The sequence below is a fragment of a genome, unplaced genomic scaffold (assembly GCF_019419815.1).
Source record: "Pyrus x bretschneideri cultivar Hongxiangsu unplaced genomic scaffold, Pyrus_bretschneideri_v1 Contig22, whole genome shotgun sequence".
Classification (NCBI taxonomy): domain Eukaryota; kingdom Viridiplantae; phylum Streptophyta; class Magnoliopsida; order Rosales; family Rosaceae; genus Pyrus; species Pyrus x bretschneideri.
The window spans coordinates 2,940,283-2,966,400 of record NW_025999524.1 but is presented as its reverse complement, the minus strand read 5'-3'; the positions used below and the strand labels follow the sequence as shown (position 1 = coordinate 2,966,400).

Sequence of the window (26,118 nt, the reverse complement as noted above, 5' to 3'; positions counted from 1 at the left end):
TAATATTAAAGTAGCTGTTTGTTTTTAAATTTTTTTTTTTAGATTTTAATTTAAAGTAATTTTTTTAGATTTTAATTTAAAGTAACTTCTTTAATTTTATTTTAATTTTGAGGTAACTTTTTCAAATAAGCGATACACTAAGAGGTGCGCGAGTAAGTTAAGCCTTTGTAATTGGCGAGATACAGAAATGGGCTAAATCTCATAATAAGCGAGCCATAATAATATTTTTTAAATTCATTTTTTATGAGAATCGAACTTAAAACTTATCTTTTACTAGTAAAAACTGCCAAACTATAGGACTAAATGACAATTTTAAGGGAACATAATAGTCAATTGCTTGCTTCTCTAAATCAACGGAGGCACTGAAGCAATCGGCCATGGAAGTTGCATCAGCAGAGATCATAGTGGAAGAATGGAACGGCTCCTCTTCCACCAAACTCTCCAGAACCGCCACCATCACTGCGTCTCCTTCCCTCTCCATCCAAAGGTTCTCCTTTTCCCGGCGCTTTTCCTTTTTTTAATTTCAGCTCGTTTAATCTCTGATAAAAGTTTGATTTTTTCTCCAAATTCGAAGATCCGGTAGCCCTTTCCACCATGTTTGGAGGCGAATTCTGGAAGCATTTGTACCAGAGGCAAGTTTTTTTTTTAATTATTTTTTATAAATCCTGTATTTTCATTTTTTTTCATTTCTGCATTTTTCAAATTTAAAGCCTTTTTCTTTTGGTTATTAACTTTGGTATTAGGGTTTATGCAGGGCTTTCCCAGCAGTGTAACTCCAGATTATGTACCTTTCCAAGTCTGGGATTTACTCCAGGTTAATATACAATTATAACCAACTAAATGCTTTCTAATTTTTATTGCTCTAGTAAATTGAATTACTGCATAATTAGTGCTGATTGTATATGATGATTAATTTCTTAATTTGATTTTTGTTCAAGGGTCTTTCTACTTACATAAGGACCATGCTTTCTACACAAGTAAGCATCATATTTTTGTAGAGTTTTGTGAAGTTCCCTTGCTGATTACTAGATTTAATTAGTTCTACATTTTATTTACTCCAAGGCTCTGCTGAGTGCTATTGGGGTGGGCGAGAAATCGGCTACGGTAATTGGTGCCACCTTTCAGGTACAAATTTTCTACTTCTAGCTTCAATGTTGGGAATTGGGGGTGAAAGAGAAAGCTTCACTGAGTATTTGAGCTTGCAATACGTAGTGAATGAGGCCATTTTGTTTTTCTGTCAACGTTGAGAATGTTGCAGTGGTTTTTGAGAGACTTAACTGGAATGCTTGGAGGTATCTTATTCACGTTCTATCAGGTGCAATACTCTTGTTTTATGGCTCATGCCATGTACTATTTACATTACAACCTGTAGAAACTTTTGTGCCTTCTTATGTATTCATGGTATTGGATGCTTTTTATGTACCCTTTTGGCTGGTGGCTCCGTGACTGAAATTTGCTATTTTCTAAGAATTCTCATTATTGTGTTCATCATCTGTTTACCATTTCTTGCCTTGCATCAACTCTTATTCTTCAGGGTTCGAATCTGGATAGCAATGCCAAAATGTGGCGCTTAGTTGCAGATCTTATGAATGATCTTGGTATGCTGTAACCGATTTTTAATTTATTTGTTACAAGTTTGGAGATCTTCTTGAAAACCTTATATTATTTGTAGTTTGAGGTTATTCAGTGTAACCTTTTGTCTTAATTTGACTGGACAGGCTGTTTTTTGGTTGCAGGAATGTTGATGGACCTTGTTTCACCTTTGTTTCCATCAGCTTTTGTTTTTGTGGTTTGTTTAGGAAGCATATCGAGATCATTCAGTAAGTCCCTGCGTCCCATAAAATGAAAATATAGTAATCCGTATAATGCGATATGGTATCCGTTGCCCAAGTATAGAGCTTGATCAGAATTTTCTTCTCATTTAGCTGGTGTTGCAAGTGGAGCTACTAGAGCTGCTTTGACACAACATTTTGCCCTTCAGAGTAATGCAGCAGATATATCTGCTAAGGTACCAGCACAATCATTCTGATCCTTAGACGAGGACCGTCTGATATATGTTCGCTAGTATTGTCCTTTAACATCTTTTTACGTTGATAGGAAGGAAGTCAAGAGACAGTGGCAACAATGGTTGGTATGGCATTGGGTATGCTTCTTGCTCGCGTTACCATGGGACACCCACTAGCTATTTGGTTTTCCTTTTTGTCTCTCACCATGTTCCATATGTATGGTAAGTACCATTGCCATGGTTGCTGACATGCAACCTTCCAGAAGCTATAGTGACCAAACTATGCAAAAAGTTAATTACAGATGTAATTTTCAGAGCGGTTAATTACAGATGTAATTTTCAGAGCAGTTATGTGATACTTGTTTTTCCTGCACCAGCAAACTACAAGGCTGTTCGATGCCTTGCATTAAATTCTTTGAACCCTGAGAGGTGCTCAATTGTTTTGCAGCATTTCATGAAGACTGGCCAAGGTACGCAACTACTATTCCTTGTTGTTCCTTAAGGCCAGCTGACTATTTTTTCTCCGCTACTGCAGTTTATAGTGGTCATTAAAAAATTGTCCTTAAAAACAGCATATCTGCTGATGTACATGATCAAAACTACAACATTCTCCATCTTTACAATGGTCATGTATTAAATAGATATGCCAAAATGATTGTTCAACAAATATTTTCCTATGAAAGATTGGGTTTAACCTGCCCTAGCATTCTGCTATAAAATTTTGGGAACTTGGTTGTTATGTTGGTTCCCGTGAAATGTTAATTTCTGTGAAAATCCAACTTCAATGTTGCAAGATTGTCACTTTCATCTGTATTGTATGAGATTTTAAATATGAATTTGTTTCCAGTTCTCTCTCCTCAACAGGTCTCTAAGATGGAGCACGTTTTACCCGTATGGGCATCTTCATGGAGCTCAAAGAAGACAGAGTCAATGCATGTGGACGTATCTTTAGGTGTCAGGGTATCCTCACTAAATCATCTGGAACTGTGAGTTTCTTTTCTTGCCCCTTAAACTTCATTTTCCTGTAGGCCTTAGGAATCATCTGTCTTCTGTCATCTCATATCAAATGCTGAAGAGCGGTGCTGTGCATAATATTAGATGTTAGGCATTCAAGATTATGGCTTGATAAGTTTTATTTTTGTGCATGTGACTGACATTTTGAATGATATTCTTAATCAGGAAGGACCTGTTGCATTCTGCGGGATCTCATTATAAGAAAGGTTGATCTCTGCTTTGTACTTCTATCAATTGAATTTCAACTGTGAACTTTGCTACTTATTTTGTTGTTTCTCTGCTTAACTTTACAGCCAGGTACTTGCTAATGGAGAGGAAAGGAAACATCTGCATTGTCATGCATAAAGATTCTACAGCGACAGATGTATTGCAGTCATTTTTCCATGCAAATGCCATGGCAAATCTTACAGCAAAACGCCGAATCCTTCATTCTGAAAGCCAGGCATGGATGGATAAACACTATGAAGATTTTATTCAGAAGGTACTACATTTTAGAGATTAATCTGATCAGTTTTACATTTTTGGGTAACTGGATCGCTGAACATCCTATATTGCAGTTAAAGACATCGGGTTGGAAAACAGAACGTCTCTTATCGCCTACAATCGTTTGGAAGGCAAATTGGATCTGTGGGTCTTCAGATGGAAAGATTGACTAGGTAATCATTAGTAACTTTCTAAAATGTAAAAAGAGGCGAAACCGATGATTTAAATAAAACTGACTTAAAGTGCTTTGACAGGAACGTCACCATTGATGAGATCTTCGTATACAACAACACAGATGTTTACAGCTGATATTGATCATTTCACCCTCAGTTCTGACTACTGATTGGAAGAAGGGCCTCCCATCATCTTATACAATGGTTTAGAATGTGCCCTTTTTGTTAATGATTCAGTTTTGGAAGGACTAAAAGCGTTTTCTGACAGCTAAGAACGCTTTGACTGTGTTTGCTTTCTGTAGATGTACTTGTCAGATGCTTCTTCGGGAAGTGTGCTTTTACATGATGCGCACTTAGATTTTCAGTTGAAATCTGTCAAGTGTTTATAGTAGAAGCACTTCTAGAAGAAGCGTTTAAGAGAATAAGTATTTTCTGGAGAAACAATCTCAAACAAGCGCTCAATCTACACTCAGGAGTAGGAAAATGTCGATGTATCCATTTCAATGCGTCTTCTTGAACTGAAATAACAGAGAAATAATGAACGTGGAAACTGGAAACAATGATGTCCATATGGAATTATTCACCGTCGTACATCAATCAAACAGAAGTGCGACACAACATTTTACAAATTTCACTTCTTTACATCTTTAATTTTCCCCCATATTTTCTATCTTTTGTAAAACCAAAAAGAAAAAACCAGACGAATGCATCTTCACAACCAGCTACATTTCGTTTTTTCTTTTTCCTTTCGCCGTCGGGCTAGGACCTTCGAGTTGAATGCTCATTTCCGATGCCCCGATGACGACATGAGGATTGCAACAGCTAAAATAAACATAAACAACATACTGAAGAGCAACGAGTATGTTCTTCGTGATGATTTTCGGTACTCTCCCATCAGAAGGATGCCCCAAAAAGTGCTCACGAGCGGAAGTGCCTGCAGTTATAAAACCCGAATTCAAGTAAATAAAATGGCTAAAATGTCACCAAGACAATCACTTCAAATGCATCTCTATGTGTTTATGTCATGAAATGAAACCAACCTGAACTGCATCAGCTGCTGCATATCCTGCAGCTTGACCTCCCATAAATTGGAGACCATTGCCAAATCCACATAGGATACCGGCCAAAAACGCCCATCCCCTACCATTCCAATCGATCACATAAGCTCTGAATGATGTCTTCTGTGAACCCAGCGCAGGGCGGTAAATGAATATGATGTTTAGGATGACAGCAACAACGGTACCAGATAATGAGAAGTAGAAAAACGCAGTGTAAACGACCAAATGAGGAACTCCCTTCTTCAACGTGTGCCATTGATCATTTGTGGCCAAGTTGAATGCCGGTGAGAAGAGAGAGAAGCAAAGTCCGGCGAAGAAAGTAATGCCAAGTCCTATAAAAGTGTTCTTCCCGAAAACTTTAATTGATCTTCTGTTCTCCAGCTGCACAAGATATTTTGCAGTTCCAGCCTTGGCACTATGAGCAGGACCATTTCCACCCTCCACATCAATCAACCCGGCTATGGATATCACATATCGAAAGAAAACACGAAACTCATAAACAGTAACAACACAAGTATATAATGGAATGTTATAACTTCACAGAATGTCTTACCCTCACTTGGAATTACGGAAGCATTTGAAGGCCTGTCATAACAAAAAAATTTATAAGCCGCAAGATTGAAATCACCGTGTTCTAACATTTGATTTCGAATCAAGGAAGAAATATGGCAAACCACGAAAAGAACACTAATTTCCAAAATCTATAGGAAGAAGAAACGTACTTTTCTCCATCTACGTGATCAGTTGGCATGCTTTCAAGTTTTGCTTTGTTATCTGCTGCATTGGATGAGTGAACAGCGGAGCCAAGGCAAACCGCAATCAAGAAGCAGGCAACCCCGGGAAAAAGAATCTCAGCTTTGTTAATTTTGTCATCCAAGAAGTAATTAAATGTTGTGCCTGTTACATTCAAAAGGAAGAGAGTCACCAGCAAGTTCAGAACATTGCCAATCATATAAACTTCCGAACATGAATACATCGAAGTGCTTGTGAGGGAGACCTATGACAACTGTAATGCTTGAAGTAACCACTTCCACCACTGCCAAACCAACAAAAGGCCAAGCATACTGTGTGGCAAGATTTCCGATGCTAAGGACCACCCCGCCTGCCATCGCGAATAAAACACAGGGCCAATTATCCTGCGCATGTTATCCGATATGCTTAGTATGTATATCATTCTAAGCTTACGGAGTACGAATGATTCACTCCCATAACAACCATGAAAGATTCACCTGCGAAAGTTGAGTCAAAAAGTTCGGCTGCTCAGGCGTGCTGCTGCCAATCTGACCAAATGTTAAGGCGATAAGTACAGCAGCCAGGAAGTTTGTGATTGAGTAATCGAGATACGTATGCTGAGGAAGGCGGCCGCGTCTTTCTAGCATGGCGAGGATAGCAGGCCATGTACCCAAGAAGAAGAGGGAAAGCAGCATGCATGCTATGGCACCTCCTTTGCTCTCCACCACATACATTTTTAAACCAGGTGAAAAGTTCGACTCAGATGGTAAGGAAATCAGCAGCGGAACACCTGAAAGATCCTGTTTACAGCACACACAGGATTCAACATCTCTTGGTTGTTTTCAGTACCTTAAGTATGCTACGATTTAAGAAAATTTCATTCGTATGGAACAATTTGAACTGGAACAAACCCAAAAGAGAGAGCATTGATTAGCCAAAATACTAGCGTTTGCGTTTGGGAATGCTTCTAACTTCTACTCGTAAGCGCTTTTGTTAAAAGTGCTTTTACAAGAACACATCCAAAATTCTATTAAAAATATAATTGTTTCCTGAAAAAAGTGAGGTGCTTCTGTGACAGATACTTTTTAAGCACTTCCAAGTTTTTACAACGTAATTAGAAGCGTTTTTTGTTGTTAAAAGCGCTTTTATTGGTAGACTTCAAAATCATAGGCATCAAATCAGTAGTGTTGCAGGAAACTAGTAGACTTCAAACACATACTAATTACTACATACCATGACAGATCAAAAGCCACTTCAGAGGATCACCAGAATTGGCTTTTTTTACATCCACCAACCACCAGAAGCAAGTTTGAGGCAAACAAGAAAAACCCAAAAATATCAAATATAAAAGAAAAAAGTTCCTGAGAAATGGCTTTTTTCACCCACCACTCAGCACATGACAGTTTGAAACTTTGAAGCAAACAAGGGAAAAAAAACCCATAAAAATAAATGAAGGGTAAGTGGAGGGAGTGGGGTGGGAAAGATCACCTACCAATCAAAGGGAAGAACCCCACAACTTGGGATGTTCCAAAAAAACAGCGTCAGCAGAAAGCAAAAGTCATTCCATGTAACAATCAATAAACCTCCGCAAATAATTCTGCTCAGAAGAGCTGGGGATCTTTCACTGTATCCCTTTGAACATGAAGCAGAAGTGCTCAGCAGAAAAGCAGCGTTTGCAGGAAGCTGCAAGACCGTGAAGAAGATAAGATGAAAACAGAGAAGTCGGAGTTTTAAGGCGTTGAAATGGCTTGCGCAGAATTATGAAATAGTTAAAAAAAAAATGGTAAAGTGGAATCTTTGAATCTGAGTTTCCTCAGATACGGCTTTTGCATCGGTGGAAATTTCCACGTCTGTATGTCACGTTGCTCAAATTAGTCAACATATGGCCGTACTTTTGTGAATTAAATCCCACCGTTTAAAGAAAAGTCGAGCAAATATCTTTGACTTTTCGCTAAATTTAAAAATTGACAGCTCCAATTAGTGTTAAATTTTTAAAAAATTTTGACAAAAAGCTTTTGGTACTGTTTATTTTAACAAAAAATTACATTTTTACTCTAAAAAATCAATCTTGGTACCATTCATTTAGAGCACATTTTTGTTCTTTTTGTTAAAACTCAAAATTTTTAATTTATTTTTATTAATTTTTCTAAATTTTTATCAAGCCACAAAATTATGAATAACACCGTAATTTCGTCTCTTTTATTTTTTAAAAGTTTCTAATTATACGATACCATCCTTCCGAATCTTAACGGAATCTTTTTTGTATCCATATAAAATCCCCACAACAATTAAGCAGATAATACAGTTGTATTGTTGATACAAATTACAAGGTTGCAAGTGGCCGATATTTTTTTATGAAAAATGGAACCGATGGAGGCTGGCTTACGACAAAGTTTCCCCTATTTGTTTTCTATATTGGGCGAATGATATGTGGTTAGCTAACAGGTGTATTTAATTGAGATTTTAAGGAATTTTAATTCTTTTAATGAATTTATGGGTATTCAATCAAGATTTTAAGTGATTATCTGAAATTCAATGTCTATTTAATCATGATTTAATCTTTAGAAATCTGGGTGTATTCAATTAAGATTTTAAAAAAATTTATAACATTCAAAGTGTATTCAATTAAAATTTGATTTTAAAAAATTTCAAAAAGTTGAGGAATTAGAGGGAATTTGAGAGATTTTGTAGTGTATTTTAAGCATCCACAAATCTCTCATCTTCCTATGATATTTCGAGATAATTGAATCAAAATTTTACATGGAATCTCTACAAATCAATTAAACTCCATAAAAATTCGTGGATTATAAATCCATTAAAATCTCTTCAATTCCCAATTGAATACACCTCCCTAAATGATGAGTAAGAGTTGCTACTCAAAACTGTTTGTTGTAAATTCATAGAATTTTGTTTTTATGATAAGAACCGGGTATATTATAAATCACGCTATCAAGATCATCTTTACAAAAACTAAAATAAACTAACGTCAGATGTACTACAAACTGTTTATGTATTTGTTATAATAGATTGACTAAATGACTTTAGTTTTAATCGTTTTTTTTATAGAAATGATGTTTACAGTGATTTAGAATTTGAACAGTTATAATCATAAACACAAAGCTCTGTGATTCAAATAATAATTTTTTTTAGAAACATGCCCTCTTCATTATTGAATAGTCAAGCATATTGGCCCATTATGTTCTAGTTGTTATCGATGATAGGTTGTTCAACTTCAATAGGGCTAAATGAAATTAGCCAAATATTCTTTGGTAATAAGGTTATACTTCGATAATTACATTTAAAAACAACGAAGATTTTATCTTCTTCTAATCCCCTCCTTCCCTCTCCTTCCATCCTCTCACACTTTTTTTTTTTGTTTTTTTCTCTCTATAAAAAATTCAAAGCAAGATGTTAACGTAACTTATCGTAACCATTTAAATAAAAAAAAAGAAGTAAACTATCGTGACGAAACCAACAACCGGTCTCTTTTTATAGAACAAATACGAGCATCTATGTGTAGTCAATGGCATGCTACGTCATCTTACTATCAATATCCTCTTCATGCGTAAATTCGTATCCAAATTGGAACTTTCCATTTACAAGACTACGTACACGTGTCTTTTTTAACTGAACACTAACACGTCAGAAAAAGAGAGAGTATCCATAATGATAACAAAAGGGTCGATGACATCAACATACCATCGAAAGAAAATTAAGAAAACTAATACAAAAAAATTTAAAAATTTTGGGTTTTAATTAAAAGAACAAAAAAATATTGTAAGTGAATAATACCATGAATAATTTTTTAAAGTACAAATGTCATTTTCATTAAAAGTAAACAATAACAGAAGTGTTTCATTAAAACTTCCAAAAAAATTTGAATACTATCACTTCCAAATCATTAACTGCAACTCATACGTTATCTTTGTTACGTGCATAATAAAATAACGTATCTAACGATGACATACTGGCCTCAAATTTTATACTCTTATACGTCAGTTTGGTGAACTTAATAATGATGGGATTAGATTATCGCCTCATCTACATAATAGAGAAACGAAAAGTCCCTCCAGCCAGACTCTACGGGACAAGACTAGACTTAATCCCAACCATGTTCTGGTCAACCCACCAAATAGGTAGGTCGACCGGATGGAATTAGGCCCTTGAAATAGAATTGGACTGGCAATGACATATAAGACATGACTTATAATCTATGTATAACGATACGTTAGATAACTCACTTTACTGTAGATTCATAACCCCATCATATCTAGTACTGTTCATCTCATATTTTGACACAGCAAACAATGTACAGGATTCAAACCTATTTTAATTGATCATAACCAATCCCATCCAGCCCACCAAACGGGCCCTAACAGACAAAAAAGAATCAAATGCGGACAATTAACCGAAGAGAAAAAAGAAAGGAAATTGCAGCACCAGCTTCTCAGTTAGCTTCCCCGGAAACTTCTTTTGGCACCTCCGCCGGAACCTGTAAGAAGTTCCCCAGCAACCTCTGATCCAAAATCATATTAGGAACCTGCAAAGCAAAGTCACCACTGAGTACTGTTTCGTACAAAGACACACATATACAAGTAATGTGCAAAAAAAACAGAGAGAGAGAGACCTTGTCTCCGAAGAAAATTTTAGTGTTATCAGCGATGGCATCGATGAATTTAAGCTCAAGAAACTGTGGAGTAAGCTTCAACTTGTTTGCTTCAGCTTCCTTCATAACTTTGTAGAAATCAGCATCTGCAAGGCTCCTTTCCCGAGCTGTGTACATCTGGTTTTCAATCTCCTCCTGTCTCCTAGCACTGTCCTTCTCCGTCAACTTTTGTTCCATAAGAATCTTACTGACATTGGCATTCTTCTCAGCCTCACTGATAGCCATCTTCTTCTTGGTTTCTGCCTCTTTCTCCACTACTCTCTGTCTCTCTATAGCAATTAAGACCTACAAAGTAACACCCAACAGTTATGATATAACAAAGAATGCTGTAACCCTAAAGAAAGGGTAGCCTAAAATCTTATGACAAACTTTTTGTTCTAAAGCGTGTCCAATGTTTGGGCATCAAGTACTTGGAAGAGTAATTTGAGTAAAACTGGATATAAACAAGACTTCTCTATCAATATTCAGGGAAAATTAGTGACGTGAAATTATAAATTCCACAGAATAACTAAAAAGGGGAAGTGAAATCAAAATATATAGTTTACAAATTACGTAATGTTTGTAACAGAATTATGGATGAAGAAATGGAATAAAATGAACTCTTTATCTTTATCTTTACCTTGGTGCGCTCCTCTTCCATTTGCTCAAAGTTACGTCTTATACTTTCTGGGATGGTAGGCTTTGTAACACGGACATTGATGATTTCAATACCCGGAGCATAACGGGTACAGTCACCCTGAAGAGCTTCTTTCATCTTTTCATCAATCTGAAAGGGTATGTTTTGTTGACAATCAATTATGAGGCTTTGGATATTACTGAATGATAAAAAGAATTCAACCCACAAATATAATACAACAAACTAGCTCATTAAAACAATTCTTCAAAACACATACGATAATCCTCAGTTTACATTACAGAAGAGAAGGAAAAAAATATATGCTACTCGTGTATGTATCAGGCTCATTTGCATTTTTTCAAAACACATGCGCATATACTACAGATAAAAAAAAAGTAACAGACTCATTTGCATTCCACGTTACCTGATCGAACACATCAATATAAACTTCTTGAAGAGAATGTGAGGTGCAGAACTGATTGATCTCATGATGAATTTTATCATATATCCAGGTATTGTCATAATGGATACCATAATTGAGAAGCGTCTCGTACACAAAATCCTTACGAAGCCTGTTTACGACCTGAAAAATGCATCCTAATTAGTGCATGCACAGTGAGGAGATTAGAAATCTGACTTCACACAACATTGAACAATAATATCGCATAGCCTTACCTCAATCTTCTCAAAATTGATCATGACACCCCCTTTTGTACCACATGGAATATCCCTCACCTGCAATTTTTTTAACAGAAGGTTTCAAAACTCTAACGAATGGAAAGACACCTCAATCTTCCAAACACAGATTACCAAAGTTACCTGATCAGTCTGCAGGGTCACTTGAACCGGTTCAAAATGGGTGACCAGAGGCAGCTTGAGATGAAAACCTGAAATTTAAAATAATGAGAAGCAGGCAAAGTTAAGGCCTATGCAAGCAACTTCTCAATGCAAATTACCTGGATCTGTAATTGTCTTCAAAAGAGCGCCTCCTCTCCAATATACCCCAACATGACCTTCTGGGACTTGGTGCAGAATGGATAGAGTTGTTGATGTTGGAAGAACCGTCTATAAACATCAAGACATCCCAGGTTTAAGAATTTAGCATACTACTTGAAGTTCCCTAGCTAGCATATCATATAGTTAAGCAAAAATACAATCCAAGTCTATTGCTACTATCATCACAGAAGGATTCCCTGTGATTCATCCATTAACCTGAACAGGTCGTTATGAACACATGTAGTAAGCCAAATGCTACAATTAACATTCACAATCGTTTGAGGTAGCTCAAACAATTGTGTGTGGTGGTCTATGAAAAATTCCGGGAAAAACCTTCAATTCGATCCATTATTGGGAAATTGCATAGTTCTAAATCTCAATCAACTAATGCAAATATAAGATAGAGGATTAATGAAGTCACCAGATGAATTTTGATGCACATAATCATGCTTAGCAAACATATAATCATTACACGAAATGACAAAAGAATGCATTACGAAACTGTAATCCGTAATTAATACTTTCAACACAAATCTATGCATTAGGTAGAAATCAAGAACAGATACATTATACTCGAACTAGAGGAATTAATTAAACCATCATAAAACCTAAAAGTGAAACAAATTGATGAAAAATTGAGGTAGTACTGTATATCAAGTGATTGATTAAGCTCGAAGAAAAACCCTAAAACGCGATGAAACAAACGAATATCGAAGAAATATAAAGCAAATTAGTAGTGAAAGAAGAAGACCTAGCCGGAGTTCTAAGTTGGAGAGCAAAGTATGAAGTGCGAGAGGCGTTACCACGGCGAAAATGGCGAGGAAAGCGAAGAAGACAAAGAAAATGGCAGAGGAATCGCCGCCGCCTCCTTGAGGTGGTGGCTGAGGGCGATTTTGTGGAGCTCCTGGTCTCAGTTGGGGTGGATCCATGGCGGTTTTTCTCTCGCTCTCTCACACTGTGTGCTCTACTGCTCTCACGCTTTCTTTCTCTCTCTTTGTTTCCTTTTTTCGGGCAAATCGGATTTGGGTATTTAAAGAGTAAATTCACTTCGTGGACAATGACCGTCTGATGAAGTGTGAATTACACGTGGAGCATCGTAAGTGGGTACAGTTGCTTCCGTGAAATTTCGCGTGTAAGATTGGCGATATTTCACCGTTGCAACGGCATTCTTGCGGCCGCGGGTAACAGGAAAAAACTAAAAAGCTTTGATTTTAGTCTTTAATAGAAAACTTTTTTCAATCTAGACTTTATATTTTCCAAAAATTCTAAATTTACCACTTATATGTATAACGGTGACGAAGAGATTTTTTACTATGCCGAGAAGACGGCTAGTGCACCAAAGTGTTATAATAAAATTGATCGAAAGCTTGAAGAAGAAAAAAAAAAAATCAACTAATTGTATTATGACACTTGGTGTACAAAGTCGTGTTGCTAGCATACTGAAAAATTTCTCCCTCCTATAACGTGGCCTCTAAGCGGATATACAGAAGGCGCAGAAAATCTAGCAACCATGCCTAAAATGTTAGCCTATGCTGGAGTGAGTGTTTACTCTAGTCACTAATTTCTCAGATTCCTTGTTGTCTACATGTTACTTTCACCATGTTTCTGTCAAGATCGAGTGCTCTTAGAGAAAGGAGGCTATAAGGCTGAGATACCATAGTCTGGTGTTTCTTGTATCTTATTTAGATAGGCCGCTTGCATTGTCTGTTTCCAGAAGGATGCAGCTGTGGGTTTCGTGATGAGTGGGGTTATAATGTTAGTGCCCAAATAGAATTGTTACGTCTGAAATTTGTTTTGTCATTAGATTTGAGAAGTTTTTGGAAAACAGTGATGTATTGACTGGGAGAATGGATTGAAATGGACCGTCAGAAGATAAAAAGACGTAGTGGAATTTACAGATTTGGTGTCCGAACTCCAATGGATTTTGGTTAATTCTGGTTGTTTCAGCCTCAAAAACAATGTTTAAAGTTTCGTAATAAAAACCGGACATTTCGGTTTCTATCCAATTAATGTTTAATTAATATTTTTAAATTTCTAGAAATCTTTTGAGTTGTTCCAAGCAATTGTAATCTTTATTTAAGTCACCTGAATGTATTAATTGTATTCATTCAATCATTCATTGATTCAATCCTTTGGGATTTCTCTCCACTTTCTGGTGGATTCGAGACTTGTTATTCAAGGGATTACGTTGATAACCTTTTGATTACTTCGTGCTGCGTCATGCGTATAGGAAAGAGGTTATCGTCGGCCAAGGTGAAACAATCCGTTCAAGTGTTTGAAGAGAAACGTCGGTAGAACAACAATGTTCCTTTTCCTTGTTTTTTGACCCATTTGTGTGTATCATCTTTCCATCATACCACAGTTCTATACAGCTTGGTAATCGTGTGGTTTGTTATATCGTTTGCTGCAGAGATTGCGTTGTGAATTGCCAAACGCTGTTTAACAACAAATGTCACAATGCGTACACCTTCCTCGCGTGGAAAAACCAAGATCAGCATGAAGAGGTTCAGTGTATTGCTCAGAGTTTGAAGGTTTACTTTCCATGTCCTCGTAAATGATATTCACAATTTCATATCCTGCCATACATGTTATACGAATTCGGCCGGTTTTACATCTTTTAAGAGCTACATTCAGGTTCCAGAATTCGAATTACATCTCATGATCGGTGGTGGTGGATTCAGGATTTGAACATTATGGGTAGAAATACAGCACAAAGTGTGCATAAAAATTTAGTTTATTCACTGAGGCATTTCATCGAACATTTGGTGGGCATGTTGTCGTCAGTTGAACTATATTGCACACATGTCAAGTGATGCTAATTTGATGAGTGTTATCGAGAAAATTTGTCGATTGCTCTCGACACAACTTGCCGAGTGATGCCAATATGCTTAGCAGGTATTACATTAAACATTTGGTGAGCACAAAAGTGACACATAACAAACATCTAAAAATGTTCAAAAGACCTTCACATGTATATTTTTTGAACTCCGAATGTGTAAAAGCACCCATTTACTGGCAGTAACTGTGACTTTGTATTCATTTACTATTTGCTATATATACAACTTAGAAGTAATTGCGTGTGTATGTCTATTGCTTAAGAATCTTCTTTTAAGTAGGTGAGTGGAATTTGCTGACCTCAGTAGCCTTCAGCCCATCTGTATAAAGTTTTTCTTAATTTGTAATTTGATATTTTTTTTTCTTTTAATCTTTGATTATTCATTCTTTTCTGCTTTAATAATTGCTGAATTTAAAATTAATGATAAAAAATTAACTACAAATCAACAATATTAGAGAAGGATTGGCAAGGTGAGGGATGCAATAACATGATAGATTTTAGCGTCGTAAAAAGAGTGGAATTTAAAATTAAATATCGATGAGAAGTACATTATTTTTGTCAACTTAACTTAAAACTAAAATCTGCATAATACGCTTGTAAATATTAGAGTTTGTGGCTTATATATGGTTTGTGGGTAGTTCACGAGTCTTCATCAAAGGTCCGACTTCTGTAGCCTTCAACATGTTACGTGCCTGTATTTTATTTTAGATTCTTTTCAACTTTTTCGCCCATGCACGTCAAATTCCATAATTCTTGTCCAATGGTTTGTGAATTTTGACAAGCTGGTGGATTCTAGCCATAAAAAATTCTTGGACGCTCTAGAATATTAGATAATTAGAGTGTTTTTAATATTCGAAGTGCTCAAGAAAGTTTCGTCTAATCATATATCCAACAAATCTTGTGCAATACTATAGAAAAATTATTTCCACATACCCATTTATTCCTTACGTACACCTCTGTTTGTTTCAACTTAAGTAATCTAAAAATTAAAAAAGAAATGCTATCAAGCGGGTTGTTAAAAATTAAAATTAACATATTGGATTGCGTTTACGTTATTTTGTAGTGATATAAATTGACCTTTTTTCTTTTTATGAACATAAAATAGACAGTATATGGTTAGTTGCGTTGATGCGACCTATTGGAAGGTGTCTCTGTCTGCTTTTGCTTTCGGCCATTGCTTCACTATCAAAAGCTTCTATGATAGCTCGATGCACTATTCGCATAAATTCTTAATAATGTGTTATGTGATAAGAGATATTTTAAATCAATGTAAATAATCGCCCACGCATGACGGAAATTAAGAGACAATAAATTAAAAAAAATTAGTCTCTTGTACATATACAAAAGGAAAAATCTAAAAAGGAGATGATCAGATTCCTACCCCCAATAAACAAGCACCAGCGGCACCACTCAAAATGGAATCGAATATTCCCCAGCTGTTTTCACATTGGAGCAAGGAAACACAAAACGCAGAAACTAGAAAAATTAAAAGCCCTAGTGGGCTTTTTTTTTTTGGCCTCTGAAGATGTTTCCCTACACAACCACCCACCCAAATGCCGCAAATTACATGCCTACCACCAATTACACCACCACCCGAAGCTCTTCAGGTCAGTAACAACACCGTGAAGCACAGAGCTGAGGCTAGAGAGAAAAAGAACTGGTTGGCACCTCCCAAGGTAGCCGCGCCGTCGGTATTGCTGATTCCTGTGGTACTCCCGGTGGGGCTTAGTCCGAACACTGATGCCGGAGTGCCTGGAGTTGTGATGCCGGTGCCAGTGCTGGTGCTTGGAGTTGTGCCTGTGCTTGGAGTTGTGCCTGTGGTTGAGTTTGTAGTGGTAGAGCCGGTTCCTGCTTGGCTGAACAAAACAGAACAAAATCATGTTAATTGCAAAGAGTGCACTCCAATCTTGAAGTTCATGGGAAAATACATACAAACGAACCCGTAACAAACTTTCAATCGAAAATAGAACTGCATGAACGTTAAACAGACAATAAACCAATATTTAATAGTCACTTGTCTTATGTTTTTAATTAAAAGTTTGTAACTAGTTTCGTATTTTCATGATGATATGCAGTAAAACAACTGTCAAGCTTAGATCATGACAGCTCACAGTTATGACTAATATAATAGATCAAGCTAATACAGTATTAATTTAAGGGCGGAGGCAGATCTATTTTTTCTTAAATCACTTTCTTAATAAGCTCATTAAGTTATGAACCGTAATCTCCAAATTCACTTTTGTAAATCGCAGCTGCTGTTGCTTATTCAAGAACTTTTGAAACCCACCATTTGACTACAAGTAATTACAGCATTGAAGTGTTTGACAAAAAAAAATAAAAAATTACAGCTTTTAAGTTAAGAGAGAGGGAACCGGATCCCCGCTTACGAGGCTAAGCCTTCTGAGCAAAGAATCTGGATCGTTGAAATTTGATTCAACGGCTACAAACAAGAATTCCTCTAAAGTTATGATAATTACAACCGTTGAATCAAATTTTAACGGTCCAGATTCTTTGTTTAGAAGGCTTAGCTACCTAAGGGATCCGGGCTCCCAGAGGGAGAGGTTCTACCTACCATCTACCCCACATAAAAATACAAGAGAATAAAAAAAATAAATTCTGGGGAAACTGCATTTAAATATATTGATAAAATTCTGGGGAAAAATGCAAAAGATATCAGAAATAAAAACTCAGACGCCTACCTGGTACTTGCAGGATAAACACAAGTCGAACTTGCGGCTGGAAAATCACCAGAAAATTAAAATTAGAGATTTTTATTAAAAATATATATAAAAAAATTGGTAAGAATAAAGATTTGGGAGGAATAAACTTACTACTAGGAGCAGTTTGGCTCTGAGAAGCAGCACCAGAAAAATCACAGCTCTGTGCAGTTTGACCCTTCCTCTGGAAATAACTGTTGACTGCATAGCTGCAGTGATCTTTGATGGTGTTGGGCTGGTAACACGCACCGTTTTGGAGGATTGGACTGCAGTCAGCTCCAGCTCCACAGGCATAGTCCAATGCCTTCTGAAGTGCTGAATCACCAACTCCATCTTTGCATACGCAATAAATAGCACCTACAAATCCCAGAAAAAAAAAAACCCAGAAAACCAGTTACTTCACACTAAAACCACTTTAAATCATGGCCCTTTTGAGGACACATGACATCGTCGTACTCCGAGGAGCTAATATCTTCTAATCCTTATAAAAAAAAAAGAAAAAAAGAAAAAAAAAGACAGATTAAAACTTTTTGATTTGGGAGGTATTTCATTTGATGGAGTGGGAAAATACGAGAAAGATTGACACTTTATGATTTGGGAGGAATTCTTCCTCGATTGGAAAAAAGGGGTTACAGTGATTTGCAGTTTCCACATGTTAGATTGAGAAAAATTAAGAAAAAAAAACCGGAAAGAGATTAAAAAACAGAACATAATAAATGAGCTTACTTGAATGGCCAGTGAGGACAAATAACATCACAATATACACTAAAGCAGCCATGATTGATGCAGGATTGGAGGAAAAATAAGGGAGAGAAATGACAGTTTTGCTGAACTAGAGAGAGAGGTGGCTTGTAGAGAGAGAGAGAGAGAGCTGTGGAGAGTGGGGATTTCTAGTGGGGAAAGCAATGATAGGACGGTGGGTGTGTGTGTGTGTGATATGGTTTTAAACCTTTTTTTAATTAAGATTTTTTTTACATTAAGTGGCAGAAATGCTGTTTAATAAGCAATATAATTTACATTTAGATTTATACATGTTTGTTTAAGGGTTCTGGGGAGCTGAGCAAGCAGAAGCTTTTGTCATGTAAAGAGTAAACGGTCTTAAACTCACCCGCCGCGGGGTGATCAGAACCGAACCCAACCTGGACTAGGGTTTGGTTATTGCTTAGAAGTTAGAACTAGCCTGTGGGGGGCCCACCGATAGGGGTCCCATGGAGGGATAGATGGTTCTTTTGGGGCACGGAACCCAATGTGGACTAGGGTTTGGTTAGTACTTAGCAGTGGCCTGTTGGGGCCCACCATTAGTGGTTCCATGGAGGGATAGATGGTTCGTTCGGGGCACGAGGCATCAGCATCTCATACAAGTTAAAAGTTGTGACCAATACATGTCCAAGTTGTGGTAAATACACATGCCATGTTGAAATTTTCATCGTGTGATAAATACACATTCTTTCAAATTTTTTGTTTATTTTTTTTGTTTTTAACAAATGATATTCTATATTGAAAAGGTTGATGAGTGGATTAAATTTTATAATGAGCTAGCAATAATATGGTTCAAATTTCTCATTGGCGAGAACCGAATCTAAGACCTTTCACTTACAAATGAAGACAAATGAAGAGGAATACCATTAAACAGTAGTATTAAGTGGTTGTTCTTTAGAGTTAATATAACATGTTACTAGCAGAGAGCACATACTTTGTGTGTGTGAACAACCATCCACGACCCACCTCCTCCCACGTTCTCCTCAAGCGCAACTGCTTCAATTCATTCAAACTATCCAAAAAATATCATGATTTCACTTACCTGTATGAAAAAATGATGGTGAAACAATTTTTCTTAATAAATACATATTTTTATCTTATGTAAATATTTCGATATAAAATTACTATTTAACCCTCCTTATGTAAATATTGTGTATCAAAAGTGAGAGCAAAATAAGAAAAAAGGGAAAAAAGTTCAAAATATACAAAATTATTATTATGCCCTCCTCATGTCAACATTGTGCATTAAAAAATAAGAGTAAAAATTGGAAGAAAATAGGGCAAAAAGTTGACGAGCCCTCTTCTCTTAATAGAATAGATAGATGTAGAGGGAATTTTGAGTACGACTAACGCATATGGCAACACAGTAATAATAGTCGGGACGTGCTAAGACTCAAAGCAAGGGTTGCAATTCATTGTGAGTGTGTTACCCCATGCGGCACACACACGTAGTCAAGACTTTCTCAACATTTAGTCTTAGAAAACTTGTTAAGTGCAATTTCTTATTTTAAATGACTTTCAATCGTTGATGCACATAGAATTTAAATATTATCAGCCGTTGAAAGTCTCCAGCTTGGACAACCACTCGTACAAAGGCTTTTGGTGGACATACTCAAATCTGTTTATAGCTTGCCCTTGAAGGCATGCACCTCCCATTTACGGTCTCCACCGCAAACCCAAGAAATCCCACACGTCAGCATAGTAAGATTTCAAATCAAATATCAATCTAGCCAATGGGGTGGTGCCACGGCACTCGTGACACATTCCTTGATAAAGTGTGGAACGCAAACGTTAATGAATTACTTGAACTCAATCATCAATGAAATAGCTTGTTTCGGTGTGTATTGGGGTCATGCAAGTGCAAGCAACCATATTAAATTAATTTTTTTTATTGTATGTTCAACCTAAAATCACTCAGTTAATAACCGACCGCTTTATTATTAAGCAACCGATGAACAACAAGAGATTAGCTCTAACGGAGTTTAATTTCTGTTTGGCATTTTAGATAAAATGATTATTGAGATTAACATAACTCATCAGTTTGGTCCCTGACAATGAAAATCGATAGAAGTGATTCCTCAGTTTGTCCACAAATCATTTTAGTCATTATAGTCATTATGTCTATCAGTTTTCTTGTTGAATTGTTATGTGAATGAATCTGCAACCGTCTTTTGAAGGATATTTTTGTCAAACCAACCCTTCCACTTAACAAGAATATTGACATATTTTTCTCGGAGTTACCAAAATGATTTACTGTGACAAGGAATTACCTTTATCGATTATCAGCTATGAACCAAAGTGAAGAAGTATGTCAATTTCAACGACCGTTTTAGCTAAAAAGCCTTGATATTTTATGTGGACCTTGATATATGTGCATGAAACTTTCCCTTTGCAATTTCATCAAGTTAATGTTACACGTGTTAATTGCAAATTCAATGTAAAAAGAAATACATGTGAGTTGAGTCATACGTATTAGGTGGATCCAAAATTATAAAGGAGAAACACTAGCAAAGTGATTCTTTAAAATTCTGTGGTTGCTTTTAGATGACTTAGTGAACGAGTCCCGCCAGTTGTTGATTTGGGACTTGAAATTCCTACCATCCCTAAAGAGATTAAATTGGACCACACAAAAAACAAAGGTAATGCTCCAGCTTTTCATTCTTTCAAATGGAACAGAACCTTCACCAATAAAAGGTTTATGATTACTTTTTTTAAGTTAGGCTACGTCTTAGAGGGTAAATGAGTTCTTATTAATAATGTAAAGTTTACATTGGACAAAAGTTTAAGCATAATCATCACTGGTAAGTTTTAATAATGAATTAAGGGAAATAATGACACTAGGGACTAATTGTTGGAAAATGATCTACTTTTATAGTTGACGAGAGTCCTTTGTTTCCGTCCACAATTGATGTGGGATTCTAGGAGTTTTATTTTGGTGTTAACATGTGTAACATTGTGATTGGTCTCTTAATTGACAAGGAACTCGTGTGCTTTGGCAGGGGTGCCTCATCATAAATCCTTCACTAAGTCTTCGAAGATACAAAATTGACAGGCAATCAGTTGTTTTCGAGATTGGTGAAATATGATACAAACAAATATTATATATGCTTTACCAAAAGAAAACATTATATGAAATTAAGAAAACAAAAGAAAAAACGAAAAAAGGAAAGGGATCATCTCCGGATCCCTTCCACCAAATTCACCAATCCGGACCCTTTAAATTTGATCAAACGGCTAAAAACAGGAGCCCTTTCTAAAATTTATAATAACTTTAGTCGTTAGATCAATTTTAAAAGTCTGAATAGGTAAAATTAATAGATTTGGTGAAATGATGCGGAGAGAATCCGTCTCCACAAAAAAATGTGTGATGATTTGATCTCTTACCATGTGATGATGTTGTCATCAAATTATTTGTTAATCTTGTCGGATTTGATCTGTTTGGCCCTACCACTACTTGTTTTGTGAAAACAGTGTTATTAATTTACTTGCATAATTCCATTCCACATGCAAGATACAACTGTCCAATTAAAACTTAACCAAAAAAGCCAAAGAACTTATATAAATACTGAGGAAATTTTGCCCGTGAGTTACACCTTCGATCATTTTGTGTTGGGAAGAATACATACGTGTGTGCGTGTGTAGTATTTATGTTTCTCACGAGCAAAATTTCCTCAATATATTATGTTTTTCTTTATACGATCTCACATATTCAAAATGTATTCTTTCGAATACTAAATATGTATGTATATTCTCCCCTCATGAAAAAAAGACAAATTTAAGTCGTACTGATTGGCTTCAAAACTCCTGCAGCGAATAAATAAACATTTGGGATCCAGATTCTCTCTGGAGCCTCCGGACCATGTTATTGCGGCTCTGTTGATGCAAATCGTGCGGCCAAGAATTGTGTTTAATTTCTGGCCATAGGATCTGTGGTGAGAGTATAAGATGGATTGATCCCGACGGGATCTAAAACTGATGTATGGACTCAGAATAACATTTTGGGCTTGTATATTTAAAATGGGCCTAAAAGTTGGAGCCTCTTCTATAATTTGGGCTTTTTACAACTTAAAACCAGGCAATCCATCTAAACTGCGCTTTCCGCCTTTTAAAACCCAACACCAGAAATTTTGGACTCTTGCACGTCTAAATTTTACAAGCCCAAATAATACGCTGCTGACATAACCTATCAGCCACAATGCCACTTCATTTCCAGATAATATCCGAAATGCCATTACAAATTTCGAAATTACCATACAGCCCTCCCTCCCTGAGAAGCTTCAAAACCCTAACTTACCGTACAGCTCTGTCACTGTGACTGAGCTCCATCAATGGCGTCCCAAATGGCGATCCTCGCGCGGACCCGAACGCTGGCCAAATTCCTAAACCCGAACCCGGGACTCAAGTCCATCACAACCTTCACATTTCTCTCCCAGGAGCCTCAACTCGCCGTCGAGCCGACTCACCCCATCGCCTCCACCCCTCTCCCTCCGAACCCCGCCTCCGGAAGCCCCATGTACAACGAGAACTGGCGGAATCCGGCACCCAACTCGCCAATGGGTCAGTCCCCGCTTCCCATCGGGTTCCTCAACCAGTTCCCGAGCGCCCGATTCCAGGCCATGTCGCAAAACCTAGACGCGCAGAGCCTAATGAACGAGTTCGCCGGTTGGATGACATCACAGCGATGGCCGGACATGAAGCAGCTGTTCGAGTTCTGGGTTCGGTCGTTGGATAAGAACGGGAAGCCGAATAAGCCCGATGTGAGCTTGTATAACCATTACTTGAGGGCCAATTTGATGATGGGAGCCTCGCCGGGGACGATGCTGGATCTTGTGGCGCATATGGAGGACTACGGCATCACGCCCAACACGGCGTCGTTTAATCTCGTCCTCAAGGCCATGCACCAGGCCAATGAGACTGAGGCCGCAGATAAATTGCTCGAAAGGTTAGCTCTTTGGTCGATTTGATTATGATTCTCGCAAGCTTACTGTATGTTTGTTTGTTTCATTAATGAAATGATGATTTGCATTTAGTTAGAACTTGTACAATTCAATTAATGTTGCCTCCGTGGTTTGTATGATCGGTAATAATGAATGAATTCTTCGTGTTGAAGTGCCGATTAAGGGCTCTTGTTTTCTTTACTCGTGTTTCGGAAGGGTCTCCTAGAAACACATGTTATTACATATATTATATGCATTCATATTTCATGAATCAATTCACTTCAATGTATCAGGATGTTGCAGACAGGGAACGAATCTCCGCCTGATGAAGAGTCGTATGACTTGGTTGTCGGCATGCTGTTACAAATGGACCAGATTGACGCTGCCTTGAAATATATAGACTTGACTTTAAAATCTGGTTACATGCTGTCAATGCCGGTGTTTAGAGAATGTGTACGAGGCTGTGTCAATAAAGGAAAGCTAGATACTTTGGTTTCAATTATCAACAAGTGCAAGGTACATGATTCATGCCATAGATATTTATATCGAGGAATGGAAACTTTTGCACAATGTTCGCTTATGTAAGTTTTTTTTTTTTTTTGGGTGTTATCAGTCAATGGATCAAAACAAAGCTCTTTGCCCTCCGTGGAACTTGTGCAACTACATTGCGGAAGCTGCACTGCAAGAGGATAATAGTAAATTAGCATTTCATGCCCTGGAGTTTATGGCCAAATGGATTGCTAGGGGTGAGCAAGCAAGACCTATTGTTTTTCTTTCTGCAGATGAAGGGCTGCTTGTGTCAGCACTTGCAACTGCCGGCAGGACACACAATACTACTTTACTGGATGCATCATGGGCGATCTTACTACGCTCGTTGCGCCAAAAGAAGGTTCCTAATGCAGAATCTTTCTGTGCAAAGATATGTGCCCTTGCATCGCTAGGAAATCTACAAAGAGCTTTTAGTACTCTTCGTGAATATGAGGCTGCTTATGGTAATTCCGATAAAGAAGCAGAAGAGGAATTGTTCTGCCCATTCACTTCATTATATCCACTGGTTGTTGCCTGCTCCAAGGGAGGTTTTGGAACTTTGGACTCGGTATGTAGTTCTTTCTTTATTCCTATTTGATTTAGACATGTAATCTATTGAAAAATCAACCTTGTCTCAATTTCTGTCTGAGATATTTGTAGGCTAATAAGATTTTAACTTTTATTTATCTTAAAGATGCAAATTTATGTTCTTGTGCATTTTTTTATTTTGCATAGGCACAACTGCCAATTTTCAATTCTCATTATGCATCCGTGGTGTAATTGCTAGTCCCCATGAAGTAAATCTTTCAAGTTTCTGTAGATCACTGTTTTAACAAACTGAAATTGGTAAATGAAAATATATCTTGCAATTATCTGTCCGAGGAAAAGGGGGCCAAGGAGAGTGCTTTGCAGTTTTCCCTCCATTACTCCATTGTCTATATGCCTTTGTGAATTTTCTTTTGCAGCTTTTTAACTTGAAACGTATTGATATTCCACAGGTATATTATCAATTAGAAAATTTGAGCCGTGCAGAGCCTCCGTACAAATCTGTTGCTGCATTGAATTGCATAATATTAGGTTGTGCAAATACCTGGCAGATTGAGCGTGCTTACCAGACCTTTGAGGCGATTAGTTCCACATTTGAATTGACCCCTGATATACATTCTTACAATGCTCTCATGCATGCTTTTGGAAAGCACAAGCAGGTAAATTGTGCTTTCTCTATCTGCGACTTTCCTAGCTCAATGTCTATCATAGTTTTATTTTTTGATATTTTTGTGATATGCATTGATTAGCTACGATCTACCCTTAATGCTTAGTTTCATTGAAAGGATTTTGTATTTCTGTTGAACTTGGGTGACAAGTTATTGTAGTTGATCCATACTCTTAGGACTAGTTTTTCCTTATCATGTGGAGTTAGTTGGCAGTTGGCACAGAAAATATTTATTTCTCGTGGGCCTATGTTTATGCCCATAGCCATAAGCAGCATATATACCTGATGTAGAGTCAAAATTCGCATATGCATCCCCCATATTAAACACAATAACACCTTGCTGATCTAGTCGTATGGTTTTTTGGCAGACTTTTGAAGCTTCAAGAGTATTTGAACACTTGGTTAGTGTGGGCGTCAAACCCAATGCAAAGTCGTACTCATTACTTGTAGACGCTCATCTCATCAACAGAGATCCAAAAGCTGCGGTCTTGGTGATTGATGACATGGTAACTGCATTCTTCTATTCACTGATGGTGTAACCTTTTCCATAGTGCTTAATTTGCTGCCTCAGTAAAGAATATAATAAATATTTGGACAGGTAATTGCTGGTTTTGAACCAACGAAAGAAATGCTGAAAGGGTCAGAAGAAGATGTAGGCGAGAGCTCAACTATGAGAGTGACGATCATGTTGATACCTTGGCCAGAAGGTTCAAAATTGTGATGGGTTCAGAGAATCGCAGGGACTGGCTGTTTAATCTCAACTACAGCACCGGATATGCCTAAATAGTAAGTAAATGTTCCTTTCTGAGATGAAAGATTTTCATTCTGTTTCCGTATAACTTGCATCACTTTTCTTTACGGTCTCTTGCTTCAACCGTGTTTCTGATTAACGATTGCTTTATTGCCTGCAGTATGGTTTGACGAAGCTGATTGGATACGAGATCCACCTCTAACGCTCGTATCTTCCGGTGTAACTTTCATCCGAATATGTAAATTACCTCTGATTTTCCCTCGAGTCTCGGCAGGATCTTTGCTAGGTTAATAGCCTCCTAGTTCCTTATTGTTTTTTTTTCTCCATATGTAACGTTTTTGTGCTTTTTGAGCGAAAATGAAAAGAGTAGTAAATTGTTAGACAGGAAAAATATAACCTTAAAATTGTTGCCAATAATTGTAGGAAAGATATTTCATGTTTTGTGCCCAATGGTTTAGTCTCAATCTTTTCTACATGTCTCGGGCCTCTCGACCATTTCTTTCTCCTGTCGTCTTTAGCGTATTTAAAATTTCCATTCGATAAAACCAAGTGGTTTGTAGCTCAATTGATTAAAAGTATTTACCCTTGCACTTTTATGTCCCGATGTTCGGAGCTCGAATCCCCTCTCCTCCCC

At 37.2% G+C, this 26,118-nt stretch overlaps 5 protein-coding genes across 6 annotated transcripts; 2 read left to right on the top strand and 3 right to left on the bottom strand.

The window, feature by feature from the left end:
- Nucleotides 1-304: 304 nt before the first annotated feature.
- On the top strand, nt 305-4,119 carry LOC125477613 (protein root UVB sensitive 3). Of its 2 annotated transcripts, none has more exons than XM_048584950.1 (16): nt 305-487; nt 575-632; nt 755-814; nt 939-977; nt 1,063-1,125; nt 1,259-1,315; nt 1,535-1,598; nt 1,737-1,820; nt 1,926-2,008; nt 2,098-2,143; nt 2,383-2,475; nt 2,853-2,991; nt 3,185-3,225; nt 3,313-3,500; nt 3,577-3,675; nt 3,757-4,119. In XM_048584950.1, the coding sequence occupies exons 1-15, from the start codon at nt 378-380 to the stop codon at nt 3,673-3,675; spliced, it is 1,224 nt and encodes a 407-aa protein (XP_048440907.1). In that variant the 5' UTR covers nt 305-377; the 3' UTR covers nt 3,757-4,119. The 2 variants fall into 2 exon arrangements, with proteins under 2 accessions (XP_048440907.1, XP_048440906.1); XM_048584949.1 differs by having other exon boundaries at nt 307-487; nt 2,098-2,227.
- Nucleotides 4,120-4,213: 94 nt separating this feature from the next.
- Nucleotides 4,214-7,296, bottom strand: LOC125477614 (ureide permease 2-like). Its single transcript, XM_048584951.1, has 8 exons — nt 6,958-7,296; nt 6,699-6,740; nt 5,963-6,265; nt 5,731-5,869; nt 5,456-5,630; nt 5,287-5,318; nt 4,716-5,191; nt 4,214-4,609 (listed from the first exon to the last, which is right to left on the bottom strand). The coding sequence occupies exons 2-8, from the start codon at nt 6,699-6,701 to the stop codon at nt 4,457-4,459; spliced, it is 1,281 nt and encodes a 426-aa protein (XP_048440908.1). The 5' UTR covers nt 6,702-6,740; nt 6,958-7,296; the 3' UTR covers nt 4,214-4,456.
- Nucleotides 7,297-9,775: 2,479 nt separating this feature from the next.
- On the bottom strand, nt 9,776-12,755 carry LOC125477517 (erlin-1-like). The gene is made up of 8 exons (XM_048584669.1): nt 12,547-12,755; nt 11,704-11,812; nt 11,567-11,634; nt 11,423-11,482; nt 11,172-11,330; nt 10,751-10,897; nt 10,093-10,416; nt 9,776-10,005 (listed from the first exon to the last, which is right to left on the bottom strand). The coding sequence occupies exons 1-8, from the start codon at nt 12,670-12,672 to the stop codon at nt 9,913-9,915; spliced, it is 1,086 nt and encodes a 361-aa protein (XP_048440626.1). The 5' UTR covers nt 12,673-12,755; the 3' UTR covers nt 9,776-9,912.
- A 3,112-nt stretch (nt 12,756-15,867) lies between these two features.
- LOC125477844 (PLASMODESMATA CALLOSE-BINDING PROTEIN 4) lies at nt 15,868-18,221 on the bottom strand. The gene is made up of 4 exons (XM_048585346.1): nt 18,023-18,221; nt 17,411-17,653; nt 17,279-17,315; nt 15,868-16,435 (listed from the first exon to the last, which is right to left on the bottom strand). Exons 1-4 carry the CDS (start codon nt 18,072-18,074, stop codon nt 16,183-16,185), a joined length of 585 nt encoding a protein of 194 aa, XP_048441303.1. The 5' UTR covers nt 18,075-18,221; the 3' UTR covers nt 15,868-16,182.
- Nucleotides 18,222-22,346: 4,125 nt separating this feature from the next.
- On the top strand, nt 22,347-25,934 carry LOC125477615 (pentatricopeptide repeat-containing protein At1g26460, mitochondrial-like). The gene is given in 8 exon segments (XM_048584953.1): nt 22,347-22,997; nt 23,286-23,508; nt 23,606-24,088; nt 24,519-24,725; nt 25,102-25,239; nt 25,332-25,368; nt 25,371-25,519; nt 25,645-25,934. Coding segments are annotated over 7 exon segments (1,848 nt in total). The 5' UTR covers nt 22,347-22,383; the 3' UTR covers nt 25,517-25,519; nt 25,645-25,934.
- The last annotated feature ends 184 nt before the right edge of the window (nt 25,935-26,118 follow it).